We start from the raw sequence: 22,989 nt of genomic DNA on the forward strand, positions 1-22,989 counted from the left end.
GCAATTACTGCTAACGATGGTGAACTTCACTCAAATTTACTTCATGGTGTGTGGGGGGGTTCCTCTGTTTCCCAAGCCAAAACCACAAATTATGTAAGAAAAAAGTGCAGTAACAACAACTCATCAATGACGTTCAATCATTCATGTATTTGTGCGTGAGCGAATGCATGTGATGTGTTTGGAGCGTGTGTGCAAGTGTGAGAGACACGCCGTGTTTGTGTGTATTTTGTGTGTGAGTGTTGATTTACAGTAAATCAAATTCTAATTTATTGGACAAACCGCAATTGAACTATAAGCAACTTTAATAATAATAACAGTAGTAGTGAATAGAAGTTAACAAAAGTGAGCTTTGTGACTATAAGGCAGATTTAAGAACAAATACATTTTTCAGTACCTCAAGTGGTCAGCACTTTTTTTGGGGGGAGGGGGGGGGGCTTCCGTTATGGCACCGAATTACTTTAAAAATAGCTTGCTCAGAATTAATCTAGATGAATTGAATATGAGTCATCGTGGTTTTCACTCAGTGAAACTAAAACGTCAGAAGAGAAACTTGAGAAATGACAGAACAAATGTACGTAAAGATGTATTTATCAATTATGTCAACATTAATTACAGTATGGCATTCAAAAACAAGTTACATTCAGTGTGCAAATTGATCGACTTCATATAAATATAATCTCATAAATGTGTTCTAATATTCTGGTTGTGGATGCAGTGGGAACTTCTCAAGTCACTAGGCAGGGTTAGGGTTTCAAATAATTATTTCAAGGCTCGTTTGGTGTTACAAATGATGGTTTCAAAACAAGGATTTAAAATGAAGGGTTACAAGTCTGGGTTATTTGAATAATCATTTCATGTTGGACCTGAGAGCTTCCGCTGCACTTCAGATGAATGCATATATTATATTATATATTATAATACTCATAAATTGTTCAAAATAACATCATAAATCCTGGTTGGTTGCCATGACTACACAGGTTTCTATAACAGCCTAATTGCACTCACTCACACATACAGTACAACAAAAGTGCAAACTGGCCAATCAGCTTTGGTCTGGACGCCAGCCCGCTGCGTCTGACCCAGTACAAGGAAAAAAAGTGCCAAGTCGTCACATCTATCAGCCGTCAATCAAAACCAGCTCACGGCGTGTCCTTCAAACGTCCTTGTCATCCGACAGACAAACGCGTAGTCGTCGGCTGTCGCTCGTTCGTGATTGGACCTCCTCATAAGGGGGCGGGAGATTGTCAGGGATGGATTGGTCGCCGGGCGGCTCCCGGCACAGCAGGAGTTGGGTGGGTCCCGGCGGGGGCGAGCGGGAGGGGGCCAGGGGCTGGCCCCAGCTGCCGTACACCGCCTCCTCATAAGACGGTAGTGAGACAGGAAGTCCCTCGACCATCAGGTCCAGCTGGTCCGAGGACCGACGCCTGCTGGGAGATGTCACGTAAATGTGTCATCTGACAAACATCATGTGTCACGTGTGGCGACCTCACCTGTGTGACTGACAGGGGCAGAGGCGGGACTTGACCACCAGGCAAGCGGTGGTGGTGAGCAGGAATATGGATACGCCCACAGCTGTCGTGGCCACGTTGGGCACGCCAAAGCCCGCCCTGTTGTCGGCATTGATGCGAGCGCCCCCTGTGGAGACCAGCAGTAGGGTTTCAAGTTAGGGTTGAGGTCTAAAGCAAGAGTTAAGATTTTAGGACAGGTTTTGGTTTCAAATTAGGGTTTCGAGTCCAGGTTAGGGTTTAAAACAAAGGTGAGGGTTTCAGGTTACGGTTTGAAGACGGGGTTGCGGTCTCAAGGTAGTTTGAAATCTGTGTTGGGGTTTCAAATAATTAGTAGGGTTTGAAATGATGGGTTCAAGCCTGTTGGTGCCTTATGAACCAGAGTCAGGTCTTCCATTCAGTTCTAGCCACAGCACTGCAGGGCATCTTGCGTTAATAATAATAATAATAATAATAATAAAAGGTTTAGAGGTTAGGGTTTCAAGTCAAGGTTAGGGTCTCAAGTTGAAGTTTCAAATGACAAGATTCTGGTCTCAAATTAGGGTTTCAAGCCTATGTTAGTGTTTCATACTGACACCGGGGGCAAAAGTGTGGACAGGTTTTTGATGTCTTTGCGGTTTGTTTCCTGTCTGTCAGCTTCGTGTTTATTCTGGTGGCTTTCTTTCACTTCCTCTTTCTGATCTCTCACTTCCTGTTTGCAGAACCACCGGCAGAAGACAAAGACTAGACATGGCACCAAAACCACAGTGTAATTGGTAGATCAAATTGAATACAGTATGCATCTTTCATGATTAGTAGGGTTTTAAGTGTTGGTTAGGGTTTTGGATTTTGGTTTCAAACCAGAGTTGTGGTTTCAAATGAAGGTTTCAAGGTTGGGTTTGGGTTTCAAATTAGATTTTTAGGCCTGGGTTGGTTTTACAATTACAAAACATGTTAAAAATGTCAATCTCTGCATAATGTAATGTAGTGTCATTTATTTCTTATAATAATATGCCGAAAAATGCTCAGTATGTGGCTCGGTTGAGAGGTGGAGGAATCGTGCGACCAGGCCAATGAGAGTGAAACTGAACCAGCGTTTACTTGCGGGAAGGACTGAAACAAAAAGGAAGAACTATAGACAGAAACTAGGTCAGCATGTTTAGATCTAGGTCTATACGCTTAATATGTGCTCTCATCAATTGCATTTGGCATTTACAACAACAACAAAAAACTCATTCAAAACCGTGCTTTGCCCAAAACTTCAATTCTTCCAAATTTAGACATGGTTTGAAATCGTAACACTCAAGGACAGGTTAGTCTGTGAAGGATCCTTGAAAAATGTCCAAATAAGACAAAAATGAATACTTTGTACCAATCATACTAACCAAAATGGCTGCCTTCCCGTGTCATTTCACACATGACTTTTTGAGTCTATTCAAGACATCTCTACCAAATTTCATGTTGCTCAGTCAAACTGGCTTTGGGGGCAGATTTAAAACATTTTTTGCTTTCAGACAAAATCTTTATGAAAAATTACTTGTAGTATAACGGACTGGAAATTTCTAAATGAGCCTAAAATTGACTCTTTGAACCAAAATGGCAGATTTCATGTGTATTTTCCGACATACCGTCTTGAGATATTTTTGTGAGTCGAAAGTCAAACCGGTTTCTAAAGATTCAGGAGCTAGTTTTATGGTAAGTCTTCACCTTATGCAATGACCAAAACTCAAATTCTTCAGAATTGACTGTCACCCTTTTTTCTAGTGAACGTGGTTCAGATTTTGTAGCAATCAGACAAAACCTCTAGAATGAGTTAGTCTGTGAAGGACCCTTGGAAATGGCTAGCTACACGACATGTTTTTTTTATTTTTCTTGGCTTTTTGAGATTTGTTGTTGTTTAAAATGGCTGTTTTGAATGAAACTGGCAACCTTCCTGTGTCCTTTCGAGCATTGTTTATTGCAAATGTTTTGTGGATCGAGACACAGTCGACATGTCAACATGTCGACTCAATTTCATGTTGCTAAGTCAAATTGTCTTCCGGGGCTGTATTTCAAATTTGATCAGGCCAAAGTCTCTCTCTGAATGACCAAAATGGCAGACTCCCTGTATCTTTTTTTTTTCTTCAGGAATGGTTGCTTGACACTTTTTTTTTTTAGTGGGGCAATTTACGATATACGTTAAACTGGCTTCAGGGGCTGAATTTTCCAAATTGCGATCATACAAAATCCTCTTTGACAAACACCTGGAAATGGCGGCTTTAAACCATAATGGCAGACTTCCTGAACGCTCACCTCTGATGCGGATGCAGGCGGGAATGGGCGGCCTCCAAATGCCGTGATAGCACCAGGAGACGGGAGACTTGGCTGCTGTGCGATAGCCGTCCTCGCAGAACAGATGCACGGAGCTCTTGTGGGGGAAACCGCGACAGGGGGACGGCTCACAGCGGAAGCCCCCATGCTCTGGTACCATGGGGTGTGTGCAGTTGTTCAGGCGGCCTGTAGGGGGTGCGGTGGCGTTGGTAAAAAAAAAAAAAAAGGGCAGTATCAAAGCAGTGGCATTGCTGCGAGGCCATCGCAAAATTGTGTTAATTTATTCCATTGTGTTAGGGGTGTGGTTACCTGCAAAAAGGTGTGGTAAGGAGGTCAAGAGGAGCACGATGATGCGTTGACATGGCCATGGAGACAACGTTGACACAGACATTCAACTTCCTGTGAAGCACATGTCAATTTTGTTAGATGCCTTCTATGCAAATGTTTGAAACTTGAATTCCACATGTTGCTTTTCGGCCTAGCAATAGATAAAAAAATAATAATAATGTGATGAAAAATATAACCACCATGACATCAAGTTCCTTCTTCATTTACTGTAGAATATTCGTGGTTCGGTCATTCGCGGGGAGCCAACCCCCGTTTTTCTCCGTAAACGCTTATTGGTGGTGTATCCCCGTATGTACATAAATTTTTACAGTATATATTATTCATTTTAAGTGGATAGTGCATATTAATGAACCATTTACACATATAGATTACAGATATCGGATAGTCCCATGGCAGGTTGATGTAACATTTTAAGTATAAATACAATGCAAAAATAGTAATAAGACAAATCAAGACATATGCAGTACACGCTACAAGTACACAGATCGTTTATTCATTCAGTGGTAGGTGACTAAGTTTTATGCAAGTGCTATGATGAGAAAAATGTCCCTCGTGGGGAAGTCGACTAATGCGACATGGTCGTATTGCGTCGTGAGGCAGCAAGTAAGAGAACCGTAGCAATTAGCCTGCCCCCTATTCTGTGTGTGTGTAATGAGCAGTTTTTTTCTGAAAAGTAGTTTGTGTACTTTACGTGTGAGTGTTTGTGTATAGTGTAAATATATTTGTGTGTGTGTGTGTGTTGTCATGTCAACAGATAGGACAGCTGTGTGAGGTCAACTCATCACACAAGAGAGCTTGCTATGCGTCACGTGACCATGTTTCGTGTGGGCGTGCAGCATGTTCGTCACTTCAGGCTTGTTGGATGCCATAAGTTGTGCTGCAACCAAGGAATGTTTTGATTCGGGGAAAAATTTGCAAAAATATAAAACATTCACAGCAGATAATTTTGGGAGGAGTATTGCATAGCGCCGGTGGCCCTGCATGCCTATCCCCTGTAATATGTCCCCACAGGGACATTCTACATGTTATATTAAATGTTTATCAGAGGGGTTTTTTTGGAGAATATTTTTTTTTCTATAATGCATTTCAATTGGGGTCAATTACACGTGGGTTTTCGCTAAATGGGTCAGTCCGTATCCTTCGCAAATGGCAGCGGTTGACGCGAGAGTAAATATAACTGTTGTTTGTTTGTTTTTAATGTAATTTTCCGATCAAATCGGTGATCGATTATCGTTTTTTCCCCAAAAGTATTTAAAATCTCTTATATGTATCAGAAATGTATCATCTTTCTGCTCGTTTATGTCGTCGTACATGTCGGAAGCTGACAATCATAAACGGTGAAATAATTTAACTGTGAAGGTCTTACCTGGATGCAGCGGAGAGGTGACGAATGAAGCCGACGACCGCCGCACGCTGCTCGGCAACAACAAGTGTCTTCTCAGCTTGTCAGCTTCGTGGTTCCATGGCTTCTCGCTCTCCCCACCTCCGCAGACGTTCAGCTGGTGAGCAAACAGTCGCGAGGTGACTTGATTGGCTGCGGGCGACTTGTCAGCCGCGCCCCCACCGGAACGAACGGTGGTTGGAAGAAGTAAGTCACATGGGCGCAATTGACTTCCTGGAATCTCCCACTTGATGACATTTTCCACGTTTAAAAAACAAACGCCTTTCTCACTTTTTTATTTTATTTTTATTTTTATTTTATTTTTTTACTGCTAGGAGTTTTTAGTGTAGTAAATTCTGTACACACGATCGGCTGTAAGGCAGAGTAGTTTAGTATATTAAAACAAATGCTTAAATAATTATGTAATTTTCCCGTGATTAAAATATAGATTTTATCAAGTAAAACATCAAGAATTCCGCCATATTTAGGTAGTTTACAAACCAGAATGGAGGGATCAACAATACATTGGGGGGCAGTGATTAGGAATTGGTCTGCCACCAGGGGGCAGCAAACGACTGCGTCAAAACTGATTAACAGAAAATGTTGACTATTTGTGTACTCTATACAAATAGTTGGATCTCTGAAGTGCCTGTCAAAACATCAAGTGTGAAATTCAACAACCATGTAATCCGTTTAGTTCTTTGTCCATTTAAAAAATATGTTTGTTGAGTGACTGCTTGTGAAATGTCACAGTGGGGCTAAGATAACCACTCCCGACTGATTTTGATATGATCAAGCTGGGCTGGCCGTAACTCCAAAGCGAAAGAACCATTTTGAGGTGATTATGTCAAGGCTTACAGGTAAGCAGAGCTGCAATATTTGCATAGATTATCATTATCTAGCAGTGTTGCCAACATTAGCCCCTGATAATCATGTTTGACGATGTGGGGATGGGGCTTATTTGTAGTTGGCCATGCAAAGTGCCACACCGCTTCATCAACTGACAAGTGTCGTTTAGTAGCTTGGTGAATGGTAAAACGAGCCAAAATCACGATAACAAGAAATTTGACAAAAGCATGTCACAGACATGTTGCTAATACACCTGACAACTTTTAAATTGTGTGTGGGGGGGGAAAAGGTATGTCGCCTCTAAATATTTTTTAGCATAATTTAGACTTGTTACAGTCTCCTCTAGTCGAGATAAGGATGAAAATAATGTATCTCACATGGAATTTTTAAGTTAGATTTATTTGAAAAGCACAAAACAGAACATTTGCCATGAAGTTGAGCACTTTAAATATTGACTTTGATAGCATATATGAGGTTAATATATCTCTAAGAGAGGCTGGCATCATTGTTTAAAAAACATAGCTTTTGTTGATGGGTTTATTTGGGGGGGAAAACTGTCATTTGAACTATTGGTAGTCTCCCCACACGCCCACCGTCTTGCCATCCCACTCGTTGGTGGCCAGACACTTAACCATGAAGTGTCCCAGATCGTGTTTGGAGATCGCTCGGCCCCTCAGCGCGTTTTCCGTCGCCGAGTAGCGTTCCGTCAGAGGAAGGTCGTCTGCGTGGAAAAAGGCATGTAATGAGGTCACGGATTTTTCCTTTGGGTTGCACTGATTGCTCGATCCATATGCTCATATCTCTTTCATATTGAATATGACATGAATATAATCCAATCTAATCAGATCCAAAAGTTAAACAGAAAAAGTAAGTTTTTGTTGTGCAATGAAAACAATTAATCAAATTCTTAAAGTAAATAAACAGAGGAAACAGAACTAATTAATTTTTAATTAATTCATCAAATTCTGATATTATTAAATAATTGTACGTTAATTAGGAAATATTGAAATTATTCGATATAATTTATTTCAAGACCGATTAGATTTTTATTTACTGTATTATTATAGTTCGTTATTGTTCAGTCCACACTCACTGCCAATGTGAGGCGGCATGACGGCCACGTAGTCCAGGCCGGACGACTTGAGGACATCATACATCCGGTCGTGGTCCTCGGTGACGGCCAGCAGGCGGGGCGGCACTTTGGAGCGGTCCCACAGCAGGAAGGCTGGCCCAACGGGAGACGGTAGAACACGGGTCATTTGGAAGCATTCAGAAACGTCCGCATCGGATGAAAATGTAAAGTGTCGTACCCGACATGCAGCCCACCACTTTGCGGATCCCGCGAGCCTTCATGGCCTCCACGATGTTTTTGGTTCCTTCAGACATGGCGGTGGTCGGACCTCACAAAAACACAACACGGACAAGTTTGTTTGTCCTTTTTTTTTACGCAAACATTTACCACACAGTTGACTAAAAAATCTAAATGAAATGTGGCCATCTTTGGAAAGATAATGTACCTAAACAATCCAGGGTAACCTCTCATTCACCCAAAAACTTACCGTGAGTGCAATAAGGGAGGGACTTATTGCATGGCAGAGCCAATTAGCATTTGCGATTTTTCAGATGCTTTCAGTTTTGAGCTTCTTGTCACACAATTTTTGACTTATCAAATTGTTGAAAAAGTTTCATGTAAAATGTTTCAATGTGAGTAAGAGTATTTTTTATCTAATAGAGTTTTTGGTCTGGGTTTTGATATGTGTGGTGAGCATTTTTTCCCGTGTGATATTTAGTGTGTTTTTGTGTGTGAGAGGGTTTGATCTGTGCGTAAGAGAGGTCTTTTTGGGAGTGTGAGAGGTTTTTCGGCTTGTGTTTCGTTCTCACTGAGGTCGTTCCTGGTTCCCAGGATGATGATGACGGCATCCTGCCCCTCCATGGCTTTCTTCACATCGTCTTTGTTGAGCACGTCGCCCACCAATACCCTGGACGCCTTGTGGTCCGCCGGCAGCCTGGCGGCGTCTCGCACCAACACCGTTACATTGTAATCTGCAGGATAGACAAAGGAGAGCAAGTGAGCGGAAAAGCACCACTGTAATGTTGCCCTCGTGTGATTGGCTGCACTGTGATACAAAGGCAGGATACATCAGGACTGCAGTCCACATTTTGGCTTTTTCTTTGGCTTTTTTTTTTTTCTTGGCAGTATCGCAGCATCAGATCTAACATTCCCTCAAGAGTAAAACCTTCTCTCGGGACTAAATCCTTCTCTGGGGAATAGGACCTTCTCTCAATGATTTGACACCCAGCAGAGGCACCTGACAACTTGTCCTTGTCTCTCCCACCTACACACGTGCACAAACACACACACACACACACACACACGCTTGCATGCGCGCCCACATTCACACCCAAATTGGACCAAACAGTCAGAGAGACATCGCCCCTCCTGTACAAACAAGATAACGAGCATCTATCATCACCATGCCGACCTAACACGAATCAGCACTTTTTGGACTAGAGTTAGGCAACAGGTTATTGTTATTAATTGATCTATATGTCAAATGAATGTTCTAACAATGTTTAATTTTTTTTGTCTTTATGAGGAAAAAAAAAATCACCCTCTTAAAATATTGGCCTATGTCATATTTTGACCCCCCCCCCCCCAAAAAGCCTTAAACATAATTTAAGGATGCTGGCCAACTCTGCTTAAATATGCCCTTTGTTTGTTGTTGTGCCCTTCGTTAAACAAATCATTCAGTTCTACCAGTGACATTAATTAAAAAATAATGTTGTAATATAATAAGTCATCTTTATCTATCTATCTATAAAGCTTTCAAACAGCTTGAGCTGTGTTTAGTTATTTTATTTTTTTAGTGTTTTCTGGTAAAAAAAACGAAAAAAAAACGGAGAAAATGGATTAGGCCATTATTTTAGGAAAGTGATTAAATACAGTACACTAAATAACCCAACCAATTCCAGCCATTCACATTCGAAATATTCAGACTTGTTTTCACATTGCCGCAATTCCACACTGAAAATGCTCAATATAGTAAATAAACAAAATCCCACTTTTTGAATAAGCTCACAATTTACCCCAAAATTGTTGGAAAAGTTGTCTTTTTTTTCCTCCCATTCAACATTTACTATATTTCTAATCCATTTAACAGCGTCTGTATATTATTAACAAATGAATCTGCGATATTCACGGGAAAAACACGATAAAAGTTCCACATTTATTTTCATTATTGTTATTATTATTATTGTTATCATTATTATTTAACCATTTTAAAGCGTCATTTGGGTCCGTTAAAAGTCACTACAGTACAGTTTTTTTGTTTTTTCAACAACACAATATTACGTCATGGAGGCGTGATGTCATCTGTCGTCTTACCTGCAGCCGCGGCGAGAGGCAAAGTGGCCAGGCCGGTCATTCCTGTCGCCCCAAAAATAACCACATTCTTAACGGAGTCGGACATTGTCAGCAATAAGAGCGTCCTGAGAGTCCAGTGAGTCCAAAAAACAGTCACATTAAACTCACAGTCAAAAGTCAGTCAGGCTACGTTCAGCCACCTTGTGCCGCTTCCTCCTATTGGGCTCCTCCCCTCAAGTTCATTTAAAGATACAGTATCCCCCCCAACCTCCCGCCTTTTTTTATTTTTATTTTTTAAAATCCATTTTCACCTCCGTCGTCACTACTTGTAAGATACAGTAACAGTACACATTTTGTTTTTAACTAATACTAAATAATCATATAAATTCATCAAGTATAATTAGCATGAATCCTGAGAATTATATTCCTTAATTATTAAATAAATAAATTGCATATTTACACTGTTAGTCTTAGTGCTTCTTATATTTCAAGTTAAAAATGTTTTTTTTAATACTATTCAGATTACTATAAAATTAGTGATCAATATTATAGTTTACGATGGTGTCTGTGTTCCTGTTCCGTGTTATATTTTAAGATAATATTCTTATTCTATATTACATAGCTTTATATCATGTTTTGACATAACATTAATTAATATTATTGTGATATACTGTTATTTTTTAAATAATTTCAGTATAGTATAGATATTATTTTAACAGTGGTAATGTTTTGTTCTATATTCTATTTCAAAATAATGCTCTCACTCTATATTATAGTTTAAACCAGCTTCAAATAACAATGATTTTACTGTTTTTCTTTTTACTTAAAAAAGTAAAGAAAATTGTTTTCCATTTAATATTTCAAGATATGAATAATCTTCTCCCATGCTATATTTTAAGATAATATTCATAGTCTCGTGTTTTAATAGTTACCTTTGTATGAACATAAGACAACTTTATATTAAAATATATAAAGAAATATCAATTAAAATACATATGTACTGCAAATACATATATTATTTTTAATATTTGAAGATATTATTATTCTTGTTCAATGCCACATTGACAATATTCATATCCTCGTTGTAATAATTGTTACCTTTATATCAGCATAAAACAATTTTATTTTAAAAAACATTAAGAAAATCAAGTAAAATACACATTTATTGCAAATAGCTATATTCCACTTAATATTTCAAAATATTAATATTGTTGTCTCATGTTATATTTAAAAAAAATAATATTCTATTTTGATAACTGTTATCTTTGGGGAAAAAAACTTTATTAAAATACGTAAAGAAAATCAGCATAAAATTTTGTAAAGTAAAAATATGCATTGAAAAAGTATGTTCGAGAGCGCCCTCTAGTGTCGATTTTGTGATCTCTCGCTCTCTCTCAGCCCCTCCCGTCTCCGCTGCAACTGCTATTTCCCCGCATCTCCATCTCGAAGAAGAGGAGGAGGAGGTTTTGTCAGGTGGTAACGTTGGTGGGGGGAGAGGAGAGGGTCCGTCCTATGGATGTCATCATCATCCTCCTCAGCAGCCGCAGCCAGGCCAGCACCTCCCGGCCCGGTGCTTAATCGGCGGCCTCCTCGGCTCAGCTCGTACCGACTCGCCGGTGCTGAGCAAGCCGGCGACGAGCACTCGATCGCCGGGAGACACAAAGGTCCGTCCTCGGCACACGCGCGGGAGGTAAGACGGGGTACAGCCAAGGAGAGAGGCGGGGGGGGGGGGGGGGGGTGTAAACTGAGGGGATAAGGTTCCACTAGGACCGGTGGGTGGGAGAGTCGGCATCCGGTCATGCGTCAGGCTGCAGGGGTACCGTACCGCAGTGGTCCGGCCGTGCACGGCGCACATGTGATGGATAGTGCACGCGTGACGAGTGTTGACGGTGCACGTCAGAGGGCGCGTGAAAGTGAGAGCATCCTTGGCCATAGCAGCAGGCCTTATATAGCAGCATCAGCACCACACTAGCTGCACTGCTCCTTACTTTTCATGACATTTTTGTGATGGGCAGCATTGTGCCGTAGTGGTAAGCACGTCTGCCTTACAGCCCCGAGGTTCTGGTCTGGGGGAGTTTTCATGTTCTACTTGTGCTTTAGTGGGGCTTGTTAACATCATTGAAGATTATAAATTGGTGTGAATGTGTGAATTTAAGTGCTAGTTGTTTCTATTGTTGACCTATATAAACCATGACTGGTGACCAGTTCATGGTTTATATCCCACTTTTCTTGCTAAAAAGTAAATTGGTAATTGAAGATTCCAAGCTGACCAAACCTGTAATATGAGTTTGGGTACTTATGTGTATTCCGTTTCTTTCATCAAGTCAGCTCAGGTTAATGAACTCATTGACTGCCATAAATTCATTAAAAAAAAAAGATGATTAAAAATTAGGGGCGACAGGCGATTACATTTTTTAATTGTGATTTATCGCATGACTTCACTAGTTAACTCACGATTAATCACAAATTTTATATCTGTTCTAAATGTACAATACATTTTTTGGGGGGTTTTCATACTCCTGTTAACAAAAGTGGGAAACATTTTTAAACTAATAGAAATAGTTTAAATTAATTTTTGACGTCTATAGCCGTCAATGGCAGTGAATGAGTTAAATATACACTTTTTTTTGTTGCATGTTGTCCCTGTGCTTGTGACTTTTTCCTCCCACGTTCCAAAAACCAAAAACAAAACAAACAAAAAACAAAACAAACAAAAAACAAAACAAACAAAAAACATGCGTGTGATGTAATTCATCGAAGACTCCATTGTTGAGAACACGAGTCAAGCTTATTATAGTTAACGAAAACAAAATGAAATTCACTTGAAATGCTCATAAGCATCTTTAGTCAGGTATTTAAAAAAATACTTTATGATTTACCATAATGGACCATCAGCTAACGGCTAGTGGCTACATCTAAATATACACGTTCTCATTCGATGTGCTGGGAGCTGAGCAGACTCTTTGAGGCCAGCTGTTGGTTGGGTGTGCACGTCATCCGGATTTTGCGTTTTGACATTTTTGACAAGAAGGTGACAGCTTTGATGAGGATTCAGGTCAAAAAGGGGGAACACGCCTGCAAGAAAACAATGTGATGTGACTGATCAACACTGGCAGCTGTCTCACTCTTTCTTATAATGATATGAGTGTGTGTATGTGGGTCATTGTCCACGTTTATTTTGTTCATGAGGTGTTATCTACACTGGGGTTACTTCGAGCGCAGGAGAGGAGGAGCTCCACCTCTTCCGATAGACGAAGGAAGGGAAAAAAAGTGCAAACATTGCTAGTCAATCTGGTGGTTGCGTTAGCTGATAAATGCTATCTTGGTTGACAGTTCAACAGCTGTAAACAACCCGATGCACTCACCAGATATGCCAATTTCCTCACTCCCGCTCCTTTTTGGCTCTTATCTATGTATACGTCCCGATCCCACAAACCACAATAATATAAATTATTATTATTAAATATAATATTTTTTTTTTACTGTTGTTTACAGTTTGGCTTGGGTGAAGGTCTTTGCTCTGCTTACTGTGCAGTATACGACAAAAACAGATCTAATAGAGAACATTTTATGCACTTGTGCGTATTAATCATTGTGTGTGTGTGTGCGTGGTAGGCGTCAGGGGCGCCATGGCGAATGCCTCGCCGGATCTGGACAACGCCGACGCCCAGCGCCAGCTCAACAACAACAACCGGCCCGTCAGCTCGGCATTTTGGGAAACGGAGTGTACCAGCGCCAAGTTGTTTGAGTGTTCCCGCATAAAAGCCCTGGCAGGTGACTGTTCTAACAGGGCTGGTTGATATGACCTTAAAATAATACATAAAAAAAAAACAAATGACAATGACATTATTCAAAACGATTTTTTCCCCCTCCTCCCTTTTGTGAGTTGCTGTATTTCTCCTGACACCAAAACAGATTTGAATTTGAAAGTGTTTTTTCTTAGCAAGTTTCATGAATCTAAATCATTTAAAAAATAATTAAATATAATTTAAATTAATCATTAAAATCGATTAATCGCCACTCCTATGTAACAATATACTCTTGCCTACATTTAGTACTACTTTTTGTCTCAAAACTTTTTGTCTAAATCCCCTCAGAGGAGCGAGACGCTGTCCAGAAGAAGACATTCACCAAATGGGTTAACTCCCACCTGGCCCGAGTGTCCTGCCGCATCTCAGACCTCTACAACGACCTGCGCGATGGCTACATGCTCACGCGGCTGCTTGAGGTCCTCAGTGGGGAGCTGCTGGTGAGAGCCCGGAGATTTTTGATGCTAATATGTGCAAGCTAGCATCTCGGGCCTGCTAACCTCAAGTGTAGCATTTGTTGGCCGTTCGCGGTTCACCGCATAAATGTTGAATAAATTCCAATGGCTAACTTCTTATCTCGCGTATTAGCAATCTGTGTGGAGTGGCCCCTACATTGAAGGAAAATGCTAACAATGCTATTAGCTAGTGGGCTAAATGTGAGCATTCTAGAAACCTGCTTGGATCCATCATAGGAAACTTTGGAATACGTAAGCGCAGTAAGATATAATGTTGTCTGCTAACATGCTAATAATATGGTTTGCTTGTTCGATAGAAGAGCAGTTTGGCCAGCAGAAATGCTCATTCTATGTTTTGAGAAAATTCCACAAAGATGGCAGCCACTTGTCACGTTGCTATTAAAATGCTAACGTGCTGTTAAGTGGTATTGGTTATAAATGGCAGCCATTTATTTATGTTTTCTCACCGCTCCAGCCGAGGCCGACGCGAGGCCGCATGCGCATCCACAGTCTGGAGAATGTGGACAAAGCCCTCCAGTTCCTCAAGGAGCAGAGAGTCCACCTGGAGAATGTGGGCTCACATGACATTGTGGACGGGAACCACCGCCTCACACTGGGCCTTATCTGGACCATCATCCTCCGCTTCCAGGTACCATGCAAAAACACACCAGATGTGCTGGAGGCCCAATGCCGATTATGCTAGCATGCTAGCAACTTGAGTGGGTAAAGCACGTTGGTAGAGCCATCAACGTTATACATTATAATAACATGTACTCGGCACTGTTTGGGACAAAAAATGTCATCATGCTACCAGCTAGTATGATAAACTCTAGCAACCTGTGTGGACCCGTCATATAGAAATATAATAGGAACTAACAAGCTAATATGTTGATATAACTGACATCTGATTGCAACAGCATGTGATGCTTTAATTGTTTGTACTGTATTTGATGTGTGTTAGGGGGGGTTGCCACCTTGGATTTGTGAGAAAAAAAAAGGGACACCTTACCAAGATCAGGCACTTAACAGTCAAAGCCGAAATGAATCATACCCCCAGGCACATTTTGAATATGTGGACATTTTAGCATGACAAAATCCCAAAACACACAGCAAAAGTGGTTAAGAAATGGTTTGCGGACGAAAATATTAACATTTTGCAGTGGACCAGACAGTCCAGACTTGAATTCAGTGAGGGAACTAAAGATCAGGGTGATGAGAAGAAGAGCTAAAGATGAATGGGCAAAAATATCGCCGAGTCCTGCAAATAGCTGATCAGCAACTACAGGATGCATTTTATTTGCTGTAATAGCCAATAAAGGCTTTTCTATTGCATTTTGAGGAAAAAGTTATGAATAATTTTTGACGTGCCACTTTTTTGTAAGCGTGTGTGTGTGTGTGAGAGAGAGAGAGAGAGAGAGAGAGAGAGAGAGAGAGAGAGAGAGAGAGAGAGAGAGAGAGAGAGAGAGAGAGAGAGAGAGAGAGAGAGAGAGTGACACTATTCTAAAAAAAAAACTAAAAAAAACATCACCCACAATTAAGTACGTACTACAAAGTCACAACTTGGTAGGTTCTATAAAAAGCCACCATGTGATACAAGCGGCGATATACATACCTTCTTGTTCAAATTTTTTGTTCAAATTGATGTAGACATGTCTGAAAATCCCGCTGTTTCTCTCTGCACTCTTTTGTCGTGACTCACTGATTTCCCTGGCTCCCGTGAGAGGACTGAAATTATCGTAATGACAGTATTTTTCTGTAAGGCGCAAGGGCTTATCTTTCAAACACCATTGGAATTTTTCCAGATAGCGCAAACTGTGCCAGAGTTACGGTAATCCAAAGTGTACCTACGGAAATGTGCCGCCGCCGGCACGCTTGGTAACAAAGCGTTCCACAGTAGCACAGGGGACATTTTCAAACGACAGAATTTAGGAAATCAAATTAGCTTCTGGCATTGGACTAACAAGCTAATATGCTAACAAGCTAGAGCTAGTTTGCTTACATACTAACAGCTGGTATGCTAAGATCTATCAACCTGTCTCTCGTAAAGCAACTGGAATGCTAACCATGCTAATGCAACATATATGCTAATATTTTCCAACCTGCGTGGACCAATCAGGGAAAATTTTCATAATACCATAATACTGCACTCTTTTAAAAGTCCAATGGACCGACTAAATTGCTAATATGCTAAAGGTCAGTATGCTAAAAGCTAGTATGCTAACATCTGGTAACCTGTGAAATATATTTCAAAGCTTTAAAAGATTTTGTTGGGAGTGATCTCTAAACGTGTTTTGAATGGAAGACCAGGCTTACTGTTCGTATTGTTAGAGTTTAATGGCTTTAGAGAGCCTCCATCTATAGTTAAGTGAACAGACACTGCTTTTGTTACTTTGATTTTAATTTGAGCTTTGATCTATGACCACTGCTGCTGTGGAGGCTGTAGTGGTAACTGGTATCCTCCCCCAAGAAATGCACAGATGCTCAGATACAAAATCCCCTCACCCCCAATGTCATAATAGTGACTGGCCATGTGGTGCCCCCAGGCTGAGCTGCATTTTAGGGCCTCAAAACTGCCCCCCCAAACCGCCAAAATGAATGTAATGAGCTGGCCTTGCAGCCACCCAATCAGTTGCTTGATATTTTATGAATGTCAATCACAGCTGTGGGGTGTTGTCTTTCCAGGCCTCACACAACGGAAATAATCCAGTGGTCTTCTCTGTTTATTATACATCAGTGGCACGTAACAGTAAAATACTTATATGTCATCGTCCGGACCCTTGCATGGCTTCCCTACAGCGGTCTCGGGGGATTGCTTATCGTTATGTGAGGTCGACACTGTCTATACTTTATTTTCTCATTTTTCAAATTATCAAACTGCATGCTAATCTCCACTATGTGCAAAGTATGTAGTAGCCATTATGATACTTATGTGTGTTTATTACACGTTACTATAATTACTGTAGAATCAGTGATTAAAGATAGATTAAATGAGTAGAAATTAAAAATGAAATAAAGGGGGAAAAGCACAACATACAATAGTGTAAAATATTATGTTAACTATATATATTACATACGAGACCATAAAGAGATCCATACGTGTATACTTTACCACATATTTCCTCATACTCGTAGTTCTTTCATAAAGAAAGTAGAAAGTAGGTAGATGACATTTGCGGGTTTCTTTGTAAGGAACAATTACTTCTCGCAATTCATGTTCCCGCCTTTCCTCTTTGTGTTGAAAGTAGAGAGGTTTAATAGCGCACTGATGAAGAAGACAAGGAAGATAAAAACGAGGAGGAGGAGGAGGTGGAGAGAGTCGCTGGAAAATGTATTTATAGAAGCATACAGTAAATAGGAATACACTTCCAATCATATCAAGTGTTCAAATCACAATCACGTTTCGTATCGAAGGAAGGAGGTTGTTATTTGGACATTCAACATAACCTTGGATAATGATGCTTCACCCAGGCATTATAATTTGAGCACATAAGAAATAATGGCAAATAGAATCCATTATGCAGTATGACATCATTAAATAGTGTACGAAACCAATAATGTTTAAAGGGAACTTTTTATGCAGCCATTCCAGGAGTTTCTGAACAAAATCTGTCATCATTGTTGTTGTTGTGCGTTTTTACACAGATCCAGGGGATCAAGATCGCCACAGCTGACAACAGAGAAACACGCTCAGCAAAGGATGCTCTGCTGCTCTGGTGCCAGATGAAGACTGCCGGGTGAGGGGAAGACCTACGACACACTTTGAACATTTTATTTATTTGATTATTATTCTTTTTTGCTTTTTTAGGTACCCTGAGGTTAACATCCAGAACTTCACCAGCTGCTGGAGGGATGGCCTGGCCTTCAATGCGCTCATACACAGGCACAGGTTGACATGTTTTTATTTATTTATTTATATTTGATTTAGTGTCCCCTCTTGTGCACAAGTCTTACACATGTAGACTATTAACAGATCCAGCAAAAATCATTTGTGTCCTTGTGTTGAGGAATAAGGTCAACGAAATGTTAATAACAGTTCCCAGTGTGACTTAATGCCAAGATTGCATCTTTTTATTATTTGTATTATTGGTATTTGTAAAAAAAAATACATTTGTTTAATATTTTTAATTTTTAATAAATAAACAATATTTGTATTTTTTAAAGCAAATAAGTGAAAATTAAGTAAAAAGCTGGTGTATTTTCATTTACTTTATTTTGTATTTGTTCTAAAAAAAAATTTTTTTTTTAATAACACACTAAGTAATACAACAATTTTATAATGATAATAGATATTTAAAAAGTAAAAACAGTAACTGAATTAAATAAAAGAAAATATAAAACATACAAAAAAGAAAAATAAGTATATGAATATTTAAAAAAAATTGCTAGTAGATTCCGCAATGCTATATTGCGTCCATGTTTACGTTATCGGCTACATATTTTTACCACACAGCTCGCCTCTTCATTTCTTTTGTCTCCATAATAGTCCTTTTTATTTTTGTTTTAAACTCTTATTTCCCTTACGCCTCCCCCCCCCATCTTCAATCGAGTGAATTCATTTTGTGGAAATATGTTATATAGAAATAGGCATGCAGGTTAAACCGTTCATCTAAAAATGAGGCGTCTGAGTGTCCTACTTCCTTACTGCAGACCGGATCTGATTGAGTTTCACAAGCTGACCAGGTCCAACGCCACTCACAACCTGCAGCAGGCCTTCAACGCCGCCGAGCAGAACCTGGGCCTTACCAAGCTGCTCGACCCCGAGGGTGAGCACTAAACCTCAGTCTTGTCATTTCCTCACTTAAAAGTCATCTATAAATAATCCACAATTGTTCATGCACAGATGTGAACACGGAGAACCCAGATGAAAAGTCCATCATCACCTACGTGGTCTCCTACTACCACTACTTCTCCAAGATGAAAGCTCTTATAGTGGAGGGCAAGAGAGTTGGCAAGGTAACAAGAGATCCATTTGCTCCCTTCTCTAAACGCATTTCGACTCAACCGATCATCATGCGCTTCAGGTCCTGGATAACTGCATCGAAGCCGAGAAACTGGTGGGCCGTTATGAGGCGCTGGCCTCGGACCTGCTGGACTGGATCGAGAAGACCATTGCTATTATTGGCAACCAAAAGTTTGCCAACTCGCTGACCGGCGTTCAGCAGCAGCTGCAGGCCTTCACCACCTACTGCACCGTCGAGAAGCCCATCAAGTGAGTTGAATGACTTCTATGTCCGCAGTTTAAAGCAGCTGGGTCAAAAATAATCCAACTACGGGTCAAAAATGGACCAATCCTCTACTTGGGTCAATTTGAGCCAACTTTGAGTCAAGAAATGGGTCTTTTAGTGTAAAACAACTCATAAATATTGGTCAGATCCTTTACTTAGATAAAAAAATTGGGTCATTTTGTATGTTATAATGTTGATTCAAATTGACCCATAGAGCGGATCGGTCCATTTTTTGATCCATAATTGGGTTACTTTTGACCCAACTGTTTTTAAATTGCATATAAAAGTGGTTTGAAAGTTGGGTCTGTGCAGTGTTAAGAACACCCTAAGTACACAGGGGATGCGGGTGCTGCCATTGGAAAAAAAAAAAGCAACATTTTTAAGCACGATAAATAAGCACAATATTTTCCGCTCTATAAGTTCAGGAACTATATTTGGTAACAGAATTGGGAATCTCTAATGCTATATAGTTTAGCCACAGCATCTGTATACTACCTGACTTTGAGGCACGAGTAAACATCTCTGGTGGTTGTTCGGTAACCTCCCTCATAGCATCAAAAATGATGTCCTACGTCAATATATCTTTTCCTGACTGCAGGTTCCAAGAAAAGGGGAACCTCGAGGTCCTTCTCTTCACCATCCAAAGCAAACTAAGAGCCAACAACCAGAAAGCCTACATGCCTCACGAGGGAAAGCTCATCTCCGACATCAACAAGGTGGTCTTACGAGATATTACCCTTTTTAAGTTCATCTACTGTTTAGCCTCACGTAGCTTCTTCCCAGGCGTGGGAGCGGCTGGAGAAGGCGGAGCACGAGAGGGGCGTGGCCCTGCGCAAGGAGCTGATTCGCCAGGAGAAGCTGGAGCTGCTGGCTCAGCGCTTTGACCACAAGACCACCATGAGACAAGCGTGGCTTAATGAGAACCAGAGGCTCGTGTCGCAGGTACTGTAAAAAACAACACCCAAGAACCCGAGGCTTCTTGATGTCATAAGAATGACGTGCTAGCGTTGGAGAGCTCACCACTGATAATTTGGGTTTAGGAGTTAGGAGAAGATTCATCCCTGAATGACTTTCCATTAAAAAGTTATTTCCAACTGTAATCATCCGTGAATAGCTGAAACAGCAGAAAATCTTGGCTCGGACGGTTCCCTATGTCATAGAAGGAAGCTCACTCATAAAAATGTCAAAGTAGCAGTTAGATTCATCCCTGTATGACTTTCAGTTAAAAAGTCATTTCTATCTGTAATGATCCGTGGATCCACGAAGGCCAAAACAACCGAAATCACAGGTTGGGCACTTCCGCATATCCTAGAAGAACGCAGGTGCTACCACCAGTAACAAACTTGTTCTTCGTCCCCTCTAGGACAACTTTGGCTATGATCTCCCTGCGGTTGAGGCAGCCATGAAGAAGCACGAGGCCATCGAGGCAGATATCGCCTCGTACGAGGAGCGAATCAGTGTGGTGGTGGAGCTGGCCGCCGAGATGGAGGTGGAGAGCTACTACGACATCCGCCGCATCTTGGCCCGCAGGGAGAATATCCTGGGACAGTGGAGTCTGCTGAAGGAGCTGGTGGCGGGCAGGCGGACCCGGCTGGAGAAGAATCTGGCACTGCAGAAGACCTTCCAGGACATGGTCTACATGATCGACTGGATGGAGGACACACAGGTAGCTAAGGTTTTAGAACAGGAGAGGACAAACTTTTGTGCTCAGGGGCCACGTTTGACTTTTAAAATGAAAAGATGGTTCCTCCGTCATTTGTAGAGGAGGTAAAAAAAAAGAACAGTAAATACAAATATTATGACTATAACAGATTAAAATAATAATTTTGTCTTTATTTATGAACTTCGAATCAAGTCAAGTTTATGTTTATAAGTTTATGTACTTATAATTTAATAAATAAACATTAATTTGCCAATTCTATAATACAAATACAAAATGTTAAATGTGTGTTTTTTTTCTCGTTAATAGTATTTTTACATTTTGTTTACAATTAATTAAAAAAACAAATATATTTTAAAATAAATTGTAAAAATATTATACTGTGTCCTATTTCACTAATATTTTAATTTAATTATTTTTAATAAATTAACCAACTATTTAATTTAAATTTAAAAAAAAATTGAAATTGAATAGAAAATCTGTATAAAAGTATTTATTTTATTAATATTTTTATTTAATTTAAAATAAACTATGTTTAATATGTTCAAATACATGGACATGTTTTATATAAATATTATTTTATTTACAATAAATGTATTCACCAATTATGTATTTACATTTTAAAAACGTTATAGGTGCATTGCGCTGTTTAAAAAGGTAACATTAAAGCTTTTTCTACATCACGCATGCTCCACCAATGCCCAGATGAGTGCGAAGAGCCCTGACTGTTTTACTTTGACTGCATCTATCAGCTTTTATCTTCCCTTTATAGTGGGGTGTGCGGACCCTGCACACTCCACAGGTTCTTTGGGGTGGCAGGTGCGGAGTTTTTCTTACCTCATTTGAAGTCATGTCTTAGTTTTTCAACTGTGGCTGTTGCTTTAATATCGTGGACATACTCGCACGCGCACCATAAACAAGCCTGACACAGATGCTGCAGTTAGCTAGCTTTGGGCCAGAGGTGGTAGTTGCGAGTAAAAAAGCAACGAACTGCACAAAGACCCTTTAAATGTATTATGTAAAATTGTGTACTTTTTACAAATATTTTTAATAGTATAAATAACATAAGTAGTTAATAATAAAATCATATTTTATTCTCAATTTTATTATTTTTTAATGTGTTTACATTTATTATATTATAATTAATTACCCAATTATTGAATTAAAAAGGCAATTTGTTAAATGTGTATGTAAAATGTTTAAAAAATATATTTGATTTTATTTACACCGTAAAATAAATACAAATGTATATGTAAAATTGTGTAATTTACTAATTTACTCACATATTTCTTTTTATGTTTGACAATAAATTATTTAACCATTTATTTGATCAAATTAATTTAAAAATATCAAATTTGATACAAAATGGTTTATTTTAAAAGTGTATTTGTTATTGTATTATTTACAATATAATTTTGTTATTTAATTTGATAAATTAATACAAATACATAACAAAATAATTACAAAAAAAACATTTTAATTAGGATAACCAGTTTTAGAAAGAAAAAAAGGCCAAACACAAACATGACCGTTCTTTTGGTAATCTAAAATTTCCATTGAGCCAACATTAAAAAAAAAAACTGTATATGTGGCCATACTTTGCCCACCCATTGTCAAAAACCTTCAAAACCCATCCATCCGCCAAATGTAACAAACCTCGTTTCCATTTCCCTTGTAGGCTCAACTGCTGTCCAAGGACTTCGGGAAGCACCTTCTGGAGGTGGACGACCTGCTGCAGAAGCACAGCCTGCAGGAGGCTGACATTGGAGTGCAGGCTGAGAGGGTGGAGACGCTCAATGCGGCTGCGCTCAAATTCACCACCATCGAAGGTACACATACACTAATTCACACACAGAATAGAGGATAAGCAACCAGAAAATGATCCTGCATTCTAGAGAGCAACGTGATTGATTGCTTTGTTGTTGATCTCCAAGGTTACCAGCCGTGCGATCCACAGGTGATCTGTAACCGGGTCAATCACGTCTCGTCCTGCCTTGAGGAGCTGAAGGAGTTGGCGGCCAAGCGGCGCTCTGAGCTGGAGGAGTCCAGGCAGCTGTGGGCCTTCTTCCAGGTTTGAGACAGACTCAACTTCTATGCTAAAATG

At 39.9% G+C, this 22,989-nt stretch overlaps 3 protein-coding genes across 6 annotated transcripts in view; 1 reads left to right on the top strand and 2 right to left on the bottom strand.

Moving 5' to 3' along the window:
* Positions 1 to 572: 572 nt before the first annotated feature.
* Positions 573 to 5,636, bottom strand: LOC147171074 (sushi domain-containing protein 6). Of its 2 annotated transcripts, none has more exons than XM_086080911.1 (5): positions 5,509 to 5,636; positions 4,104 to 4,193; positions 3,777 to 3,980; positions 1,491 to 1,635; positions 573 to 1,424 (listed from the first exon to the last, which is right to left on the bottom strand). In XM_086080911.1, exons 2-5 carry the CDS (start codon positions 4,183 to 4,185, stop codon positions 1,154 to 1,156), a joined length of 702 nt encoding a protein of 233 aa, XP_085937037.1. In that variant the 5' UTR covers positions 4,186 to 4,193; positions 5,509 to 5,636; the 3' UTR covers positions 573 to 1,153. The 2 variants fall into 2 exon arrangements, with proteins under 2 accessions (XP_085937037.1, XP_085937036.1); XM_086080910.1 differs by having other exon boundaries at positions 573 to 1,427.
* A 1,116-nt stretch (positions 5,637 to 6,752) lies between these two features.
* Positions 6,753 to 9,958, bottom strand: blvrb (biliverdin reductase B). The gene is made up of 5 exons (XM_086080511.1): positions 9,758 to 9,958; positions 8,254 to 8,415; positions 7,683 to 7,772; positions 7,466 to 7,597; positions 6,753 to 7,093 (listed from the first exon to the last, which is right to left on the bottom strand). Exons 1-5 carry the CDS (start codon positions 9,840 to 9,842, stop codon positions 6,939 to 6,941), a joined length of 624 nt encoding a protein of 207 aa, XP_085936637.1. The 5' UTR covers positions 9,843 to 9,958; the 3' UTR covers positions 6,753 to 6,938.
* Positions 9,959 to 11,188: 1,230 nt separating this feature from the next.
* Positions 11,189 to 22,989, top strand: part of sptbn4b (spectrin, beta, non-erythrocytic 4b) — a 39,790-nt gene continuing 27,989 nt past the window's right edge. For 2 of the 3 annotated variants that reach the window (XM_086080064.1, XM_086080065.1), the window contains exons 1-14: positions 11,192 to 11,426; positions 13,352 to 13,510; positions 13,834 to 13,985; positions 14,476 to 14,649; positions 17,643 to 17,734; positions 17,806 to 17,886; positions 18,648 to 18,763; positions 18,841 to 18,953; positions 19,022 to 19,209; positions 19,824 to 19,941; positions 20,009 to 20,167; positions 20,589 to 20,891; positions 22,564 to 22,714; positions 22,820 to 22,956. In XM_086080064.1, the coding sequence (XP_085936190.1) occupies positions 13,366 to 13,510; positions 13,834 to 13,985; positions 14,476 to 14,649; positions 17,643 to 17,734; positions 17,806 to 17,886; positions 18,648 to 18,763; positions 18,841 to 18,953; positions 19,022 to 19,209; positions 19,824 to 19,941; positions 20,009 to 20,167; positions 20,589 to 20,891; positions 22,564 to 22,714; positions 22,820 to 22,956 (1,929 nt within the window). In that variant the 5' untranslated portion in view covers positions 11,192 to 11,426; positions 13,352 to 13,365. Of the gene's footprint in view, positions 11,427 to 13,351; positions 13,511 to 13,833; positions 13,986 to 14,475; positions 14,650 to 17,642; positions 17,735 to 17,805; positions 17,887 to 18,647; positions 18,764 to 18,840; positions 18,954 to 19,021; positions 19,210 to 19,823; positions 19,942 to 20,008; positions 20,168 to 20,588; positions 20,892 to 22,563; positions 22,715 to 22,819; positions 22,957 to 22,989 lie in introns of all 3 variants that reach the window. The other variant, XM_086080066.1, reaches the window with a different exon arrangement.

Source organism: Leptonotus elevatus, chromosome 7, assembly GCF_054856555.1.
Source record: "Leptonotus elevatus isolate MCC_2025b chromosome 7, RoL_Lele_1.0, whole genome shotgun sequence".
NCBI lineage: Eukaryota > Metazoa > Chordata > Actinopteri > Syngnathiformes > Syngnathidae > Leptonotus > Leptonotus elevatus.

Coding starts and splice junctions, on each gene's coding strand:
- LOC147171074 (XM_086080910.1), bottom strand. CDS start 4,185: ATGTCTGTGTCAACGTTGTCTCCATGGCCATGTCAACGCATCATCGTG. Junction 3,981..4,103: donor CTTACCACACCTTTTTGCAG/GTAACCACACCC, acceptor CACCCCCTACAG/GCCGCCTGAACAACTGCACA. Junction 1,636..3,776: donor CGCCTGCATCCGCATCAGAG/GTGAGCGTTCAG, acceptor TGGTCTCCACAG/GGGGCGCTCGCATCAATGCC.
- blvrb (XM_086080511.1), bottom strand. CDS start 9,842: ATGTCCGACTCCGTTAAGAATGTGGTTATTTTTGGGGCGACAGGAATG. Junction 8,416..9,757: donor GCCTCTCGCCGCGGCTGCAG/GTAAGACGACAG, acceptor TCTATCCTGCAG/ATTACAATGTAACGGTGTTG. Junction 7,094..7,465: donor CATGCCGCCTCACATTGGCA/GTGAGTGTGGAC, acceptor TTTTCCACGCAG/ACGACCTTCCTCTGACGGAA.